The sequence below is a fragment of the Fukomys damarensis genome, unplaced genomic scaffold, assembly GCF_012274545.1.
Source record: "Fukomys damarensis isolate Sample0158 unplaced genomic scaffold, DMR_v1.0_HiC HiC_scaffold_24, whole genome shotgun sequence".
NCBI classification, from domain to species: domain Eukaryota; kingdom Metazoa; phylum Chordata; class Mammalia; order Rodentia; family Bathyergidae; genus Fukomys; species Fukomys damarensis.
The window spans coordinates 71,278,461-71,286,336 of NW_022900936.1; the positions used below are offsets into that span (position 1 = coordinate 71,278,461).

The window sequence follows — 7,876 nt, forward strand, 5'->3', positions numbered from 1 at the left end:
AAAAAATACATAACTATTTTATAGAAGTGAATCTATATCTTTTAGTGCCCGCCCTCCCGCGCTGGGGGAGTCCTGTCCACACTGTCCTCCCTCCGGCCAGGTTGTGACCCAGAGTCCAGCCAAGCCGCCCACCCACGCCGGCCCCCTCTCTTCTCAGATACAACGTGGATTCCAGAACCAATCTCTCCAAGCCGGTGAGGAGCGCGCTGTTGACCCGGCCCCAGGCTCCTTTCCCCCAACCCACCCTCCTGGTCCTCTGTGCGCCTCATTCCTGTTCTCTTCCTTCCCGCCGCCGCCGGGACGCACAGAAGGTGAGGCTGGGCTTGGGCTACAGACCCCTCCTCCCTCCCTGGGGCTGGGGCGAGCCTCGCTGACTCCGGTGTCCTGCGTAGGATTTCCTGGGACAAGCGTTCCTGGCGCTAGGAGAGGTGATTGGAGGCCAGGGAAGCCGCGTGGAGCGACCCCTCACGTGAGCCGAATGGGAAGGGTGTGGGAGGGGCGCTGCCCGGGGTCCCTCGCGGGACGCTGTGACCCTCGTGGATCGTGAAGCGGGGAAGGGCCCAGTCTGTCCCTGCTGTGAGAGTCCATCCCTAGAGCACTGCTCACACCAGTCCGGGCCCGTGTATCCTCTGTCTCCACTTTGTTTTTAAGTCTGATTCAGCTTTTAAAACCCCTGTTCCAGCCGGGTGTGGGCGCACGCCTGTAATCCCAGCACTCGGGAGGCTGAGGCAGGAGGATTGCTGCGAGTTCGAGACCAGCCTGGGGTACACAGTGAGTTCCAGAGCAGTCTGGACTACATAATGAGACCCAGTCTCAAAAAAATAAATAAATAAAAATAAAACCCCTTTTCCAAGCTCCTCTCCACTGGGCACCTTTCCACCCCCCCCATCAAAGCTGTGTTGCCTTATCCTACTCCAGACCCTGTTCTAGGCACCAGGGATTCGCCTGCTCTTACAGTCCTACTTGGCACCCACTCAGCCAGTGTTCAAGAGCCAGGGTTTACCGTGGCGAATGGCAAAAGGGTTCCTGCTCCCTGGAAGCTGGAGCTTCAGTGCAGCTGGGCCTGTGAAACTGCAAAACAGACCTAGCAAATCACACAGATGGTAAAGGCAAAGCCCGGCAGCTGAAGAAAGAAGGAAAGCTGGGTGGATGGGAGTGGAGCAGCTGGAGGAGGAGAGGGAGGAGGTGCGGAACCTCAGGAACAGTGCAGTGCTCTAGACAGAGGAAACTGTTGGTCGGAAGTCAGGTTTGTTCAAAGAGCAGCAGGGATGGGGAGGCTGGCGCGTGGAGGGGGTGAACCTAGAAGAGGGAGCCAGTTAGCAAGGGATTGGGATCACGCAGGGTGGCAGCAGTGATAGACTGGGGCCATATTTCATTCGACACTGAGCGGAGGTGTCTGGTGGGCAGTCAGAAACATGAGTCTCAGATGTTCCTTTTAAGGCCATGAGACTTGCTCACTCCTCTTACCTGCCTTCTTAAGAAATTGCTGTTGTTAAGCTTTTTATTTTCTACTGAAGGCACACAGCTGAATAAGTACAGGAGTTGATGTTTGCCATCTGAGTCTTGCAGGACTAAAGATATATTGCATATCAGGCATAATAGTGTAAAAAAAAGCTTAAATGGATTGGTGTTTTAGGAGCAAACTCCCTACTCATGCAAAAATGACTGAAAATTGTGCCTTTTTTTTTTTAAACAAAGGAGTTGGAGTGTAGCTCAGTGGTCCTGTGCACCAAGTGGATGAGGTGCTGAGTTTCGTCCCAGCGCTGCAGAGGCCTCCAAATGCTGTCACGGGTCAAATAAATGAAGGATCAGGGATTGCCAAGGGTTTAGCAGGATGGAGATCACCAGGGCAAGTGCGGTTTTGAAGGAGAGCGGACGCTGAAGAGGTTTAGAAGAGGGAAATAGGAGCTGAGGGATCTTTTGGAGAGTTTTGATGCAAAGGGAGAAAAGGAGAAATGGCTGGAGCAGGAACCAAGGTGGACGGTTCTTGTTTTGCAGTCCCGGGGATTGCACCTACACCCTTTGTACTGAGCCACATCCCTGACTTTTATTTTGAGACAGGATCTCACTGAGTTGCTAAATTGCCCAGGCTGGGCTCCAACGTGCCATCCTCCTGCTGTAGCTTCCCTGAATCCTGAGACTACAGAATTAATTACAGCCCACACTGGGGCTGCCACCCAGGGCTTAGCACATTCTGGGCCAGCACTCTACCCCCAAACTACACCCCAGGCCCTAGGTCTGTAATTTTTTAACTTGAGAAAAAGTACACCGCATGAATATTGATGAGAGAATGACCCACTAGACACCAGGGGAAAAATTAAGTCATGAAAAAAGGGGAACTGCTGGAGTGAAGTCCTGGTGCAGGGTAGAAAGCAATACTCAGCACAGGGGTGGACGGCACAAGGACAGCTCACTCACTGCCCTCGCAGGAAGGTGCAGCCGGGGTAGGTGTGCTGGTGGGTGGACTTTCTCTCCTGGTTGCTTCCCTGTTGTCAGCACATAGGAAATGAGGTCGTGGCCCAACATGAAGATGGGGGAGGAGCTTGGGGCCTGAGGAAAACCAGAGGGAAACTGCTGTGTACCAGAAGTGGAGAGCCAGGCCTCGGGAGGTACCACACGGGACTGTGTGGGCTGCTCCAGCAGCAGTCTGTGGGTGCAGCACGGTTAGGCTGAGTTAGACTTAACAGGCCGCGCTCCTGAAGTATGTTTAAAATGAGAAAGGGGGGCCGGGGACTTACCTCAGTGGTTCCACCATCTACCTCGAAAGCACAAGGTCCCAAGTTCAGTCCCTGGTATGTAAATTAGTAAGTAAAGCGAGAAAGGGAATGGGAAGGAGGCAGCATGCAGAGGAGGACTTGTCATAACCACTGAGTGCAGCTCACACTGGCAAGGTGGGAGGACACATCAAGGGTCAGGCAGCCGAAAGGCTGCGTTGTCTGGTGTGAACATTCCTGGCCTCATCCGCTTCCTCTTGTGAGTGCAGAACCAAGATTTGAAGGAGTTAGAGAAATAGTCTCTTTGTCTCTGCCCGCTCCCCAACCCACCTCCCCTCTCTTTTTTTCCCAGTACTGGGATTGAACCCAAGCCCTTTTAGTTTGAGACAGGGTCCCATGTCATTAGGTTGCCCAGGCTGGGCAATTTGTGATCTTCCTGCCTCAGCCTCCCAAATGCCAGCACTATAGGCATGTATAATATGCCCAGCTCCCTTGTCTTTTTTCATTTCCTTTTCTTTGTCTTCAGAAAGCTTGGCAGCTTTGACCTAACAATCCAGCCTTTTTCCCTGGGTCTGGGTTGAAGCTACTCCCGCTCTCAGAACTGCTGCAGTATGTGGGCCTCAGTGTCCTGCTTCCTCCTGGAGCTCCCAGTGGGTGGGGCCCAGCAGAGCTGTAGAGCACCACCTGCCTGGGGACCACTTGGCATCACAGTGGTGTGTGATAGGCACTAGGGTGGGCAGGAAGAATGTAACCACACTATCTTTCTTGCTTATGAATGGCTTTTCTAAGTTAGGTGTGATGGTACACATCTCCCTACTTCTCTGGAGGCTAAATCAGGAAGATTGAAAGCTAGAGGCCACATTGGGGACCTGAGACCCTGCCTCAAAATGAAATTAAATATTAAAAACAGGGGTGGGATGTAGCTCAGTGGTAGAGAACCCCTGATCAAACCCCACTACTGCCACACATAAAAAAGAAAAGCAGGAAGGAAGAGATTACCTGTTCATCCATGAACTCATTCAGATAACTTCACAGTGATCATGAGAAAAATGGGAAGGTGATAGGAAGGGAAAGTAACCTGCTGAGTGTCACTGCCTGGAAATCTAATGTTCATCTCATTGAGTGTGATCCCAAGACTTCCGGTCTCCCTAGGCTGTTCATCCCCTCCTGCCAGACCACAGACCCCTCCCAGGTCACAGCCAGGCCTCTTGGCAGGAGCCACCTGCCCGGCACACGGGATACCCGGGGGACTGTCAGGAGTGGCAAATTGGAGCCCTGGCTGCCAGCCTCAGCCTGGTGCCCCGGCACCGTGCCTGCCGGTCCTGTTTTCACTGATCGGGTTTCTCTGCTTGCAGGGGTGTGCCGGGCAAGAAGTGTGGGACCATCCTGCTGACCGCGGAGGAGCTCAGCAACTGTCGGGTGAGTGGGGCCACATGCAGACCCAGGGGCGCCCTTCCCTGCCCATGTGCCCTGTGGCAGACTGTCCCTAGGCAACAGCCACCTCTCTCCCTCCCCAGGACATTGCCACCATGCAGCTGTGTGCAAACAAGCTGGACAAGAAGGACTTCTTCGGAAAGTCAGACCCCTTCCTCGTGTTCTACAGGAGCAATGAGGATGGAACGTGGGTCACTTCCTCTCCGCCCTCAAGCGTGGTGTGGGGCATGTGCATAACACGTGGGGAATCTCAGGGTCTCCGGCCCCCAGGGCAGGTTCCAGGCCTCTTGTTCCCTCCAGGTTCACCATCTGCCACAAGACCGAGGTTGTGAAGAACACGCTGAACCCCGTGTGGCAGCCCTTCAGCATCCCTGTGAGGGCGCTGTGCAATGGAGACTACGACAGGTCTGCTTCGGCATGAGCCGAGCCGGGGAGGAAGGGAGTCAGCACAGAGGACTGAGGCTCCTGGGGCCTCAGAGGGCGGACTGGGCAGGCAAGCGGGCGGATAGGCGGCGAGGTGGTCCGATGGGTAGATGCACTAATGGATGGCTAAAGGAGGACAGACACAGGACAGGACTGGCGGATAGGCACTGGGAGGGGTGTATGCATGGGGAGAAGATGAACAGGTAACTGGACTGATGGTGCAGCCAACGATAAGTAAATGGGTAGGTGAGCTGAGGAATGAGTGCACGAGAGTTGGCAGATGACGGGAGAGAGAGATGGACGGATGGATGAAAAAGCGAGTGGAATAGAAAAGGACAGTGGAGTGACAGGCAGGTTGATGGACAGGCGGGTGGCAAAAGGAAGGATGGATGGATTTGTTGGTGGATGAGCATAAGGCAGAGAGGCTGACCAGAAGAATTACGAACCGGCAGTAGGCAGATAGGCAGCCAGGTAGGCGGATGGAAGGAGTGGCTGTGCAAAGGGGCGGGCGACCGGATGGACAGATGCTGTTCTTGTGTTGATGTTTGGTTGGGTAGATGAATAGACAGACACACGGGGGTGCTTGTGCGTGTCGGTGAGTGGCTGCGTGTAGAGTTGGACGAAGAGACAGATTACTAGGTAAGTGGGTTGGCCGGATATATGGGTAAATGGGTGGTTAGGCGGGTAGGTAGATGATTAAATGGACTGATGTACTGACTGACAGGCGTACAGCATGCTAGTTTAGGACAGGCCTTTGGAGCTGGGACATCAGAGTTTTAGTAGCAGCTCAGCCACTTACTAGTGCTAGGATCTTAGCCAAGTTATGTCTTTTTCTGTATCTCAGTTTCCCGTATCCAAAAGCCTGAATAATGGCATTTATTTTATGCAGAGTGGTGGTAAATTAAATAAGACAATCTAGCCAGGTGTGGTAGCACATGCCTGTAATTTTAGCACTCTGGGAGGCTGAGACAGGAGGATCACAAGTTTGAGCCAGCTTGAGCAACTTAGCAAGACCCTGTCTCAAAAGCAAAAATACAGAGAACTTGAAACAGAGCTCAGCAGAAAGGTCCTGGGTTCAATCCACAGAGAGAGGCGGTGGGAGGAGAAAAAGAGGGAGAAAATCTGTGGGAGTGCTGCGAACAATGCCTGACAGTCAGTCTCACTGGAATGATGGCAGAATGGCAGTGATGGTGTCAGGAGCGGTGGCAGTCATACTGAGGTAGACAGGTACACATCTGGGCTGCCGAATGGAAGGGTGGGAGGAAGGCTGAACAGGCTGATGGACGGGTGAATGAGCGAGTGGGAAAGTTACTCGTATGCAGCTAAAGTGAGTGGGGTGTTTGGCACTCGCCGGACATGTCAGCCTGTTTTCCTGTGCGTTTCAGAACTGTGAAGATTGACGTGTATGACTGGGACCGAGATGGAAGGTAGAACTGCCCCGCTGTGTCCTGGCTGCTGCCCTGAACCCACACACTTCTCTGTCATGTGTGGCCCGTGTGTGAAGCAGCCTTGGGTGCCAGCGAGGGTTGGGAATCTCTCTGGCATGCTGTCGCCTCCCTTTTCTTCCCTCTGGTCCTGGCCCTGCTGCCCTGCAGCCCAACTAGGAGCTTAGGGTAGGGGAGTAGAGAGCAGACGCCGGCCTGGCGGCAGGCGCTCACCCACCCCACATCACTGCAGCCACGACTTCATTGGTGAGTTCACCACCAGCTACCGGGAGCTGAGCAAGGCCCAGAACCAGTTTACAGTCTACGAGGTGAGCGCCCTAGCCCACAGGCCTCCAGTACAGCCTGAAGCCCCTTCCATTCCCCACACCGCTGTTGCCTGCCCTGCTTAGGTACTGAACCCACGGAAGAAGTGCAAGAAGAAGAAATACTTGAACTCGGGAACCGTGAGTGCTCCCTGGGGTGGGTCCCCTGCCCTCCTTGGGTACAGATGGCCTAGTTATAGTAATATTGGCCACAAGGTGGCGCCACTGGAGGGAGAGGGAGAGAGAGAGAGAGAGAGAGAGAGAGAGAGAGAGAGAGAGAGTGTGTGTGCGTGTGTGTGTGTGTGTGTGTGTGTGTGTGTGTGTGTTTGTGTGTGCGCGCGCGCAGAAACAAGGAAACAACCAAAAAACACCTCAGGTTGCATTTCAAAATTTAATACACCTGTTGAAATACTGCCTTTAGACAGTGAACAGGTGAGACAGGTAGGGCACAGCACGAAGTCATGCCCTCGCCAAGTGGCAGGGCCGCCTCTTCTGTCCCACAGGTGACGTTGCTGTCCTTCTCAGTGGACTCTGAATTCACTTTTGTCGACTACATCAAGGGAGGGTGAGTCACACACCAAGCTCTGGGCTGAAAGCCCAAGGCCAGGCTTTCTTATTTCTGAATGAGATCGTGGTGATAAACTAGGCAGACTGTCAAGTGCTTTGTAAAGTTCTGTTCAGGGCATTGCCTTGCACTCAGAGCATCTGGCCCCTCTGGGAGGGAGGCTGCTGGACTGGGCTTCAGGAGGCCCTTGGTACTCTCAGGGAACAGTTGTGGCCTGGTGGGGTGTAGCTCAGTAGCGCAGTGGCACAGCGGTCTTAGTTTGCACAAGACGCTGTGGTCCTTCCCTAGCACACGCACAATCACAGGTGCACAGAGGAGGTGGCTGAGAGAGGGAAAGCCAAGCTGATGGCAGAGTGGAGGGCTGTGGTTTGTTTACTGTAAGCAGGTAGACCTGAGAAATATACTTTGCTTTGATGAAACACTTTTCTCCTAGGTAAAATGGAGATGTTAATTACTACTTCAGGGCTATAATAAGGGTTAAATTAAATACATCTCATACGCTGTCACAGAGTAGGCGTTTAATTCTGGTACCCAAAATTCGGTCCAGCATTTGAGGTTCGTTGACTCCACCCAGACCACCTGTATCAGACTGCATTTTAACATGAGCCGTAGGTGTTCTGAATACACAATAATGTTTGAGAAATACTGGAGGAGCCATGCAGTGCTGCAGGCCTGGCATCCCAGGCCGTAGGAGGCTGAGGCAGGAGGGTCGCAAGTTCTAGTCCAGCCTAGGCAACTTAGTCAAACCCTGGCTCAGATTTTTTTTTTTTAATTTAAGGCTGGGCATGGTGGTTCACACCTGTAATCGAGGATCACTATGAGTTTGAGGCCAACCTGGGCTGCATAGTGAGTTCAAGAACAGCCTGAATTACATAATGAGAGCCTATCTCAAAAAACAAAAACAGCTGGGGATTTAGCTCAGTGATGCTGATGCCTGCTTCGCAAGTGCAAGGTCCCGAGTTCGATCCCTGGTACAAAAAAAAAAAAAAAAAC

General features: G+C 53.1%; 1 protein-coding gene across 1 annotated transcript in view; it reads left to right on the forward strand.

Moving 5' to 3' along the window:
• Positions 1 to 107: 107 nt before the first annotated feature.
• The window catches only part of Cpne9 (copine family member 9), a gene marked incomplete at its 5' end in the record, with an annotated part of 17,447 nt that continues 9,678 nt past the window's right edge, over positions 108 to 7,876 (forward strand). Inside the window, 10 exons of the mRNA XM_033768187.1 lie at positions 108 to 194; positions 309 to 311; positions 393 to 469; positions 4,070 to 4,133; positions 4,232 to 4,335; positions 4,449 to 4,553; positions 5,957 to 5,998; positions 6,249 to 6,324; positions 6,406 to 6,459; positions 6,822 to 6,883. Coding sequence (XP_033624078.1) covers positions 108 to 194; positions 309 to 311; positions 393 to 469; positions 4,070 to 4,133; positions 4,232 to 4,335; positions 4,449 to 4,553; positions 5,957 to 5,998; positions 6,249 to 6,324; positions 6,406 to 6,459; positions 6,822 to 6,883 — 674 coding nt within the window. The remainder of the gene's footprint in view (positions 195 to 308; positions 312 to 392; positions 470 to 4,069; positions 4,134 to 4,231; positions 4,336 to 4,448; positions 4,554 to 5,956; positions 5,999 to 6,248; positions 6,325 to 6,405; positions 6,460 to 6,821; positions 6,884 to 7,876) is intronic.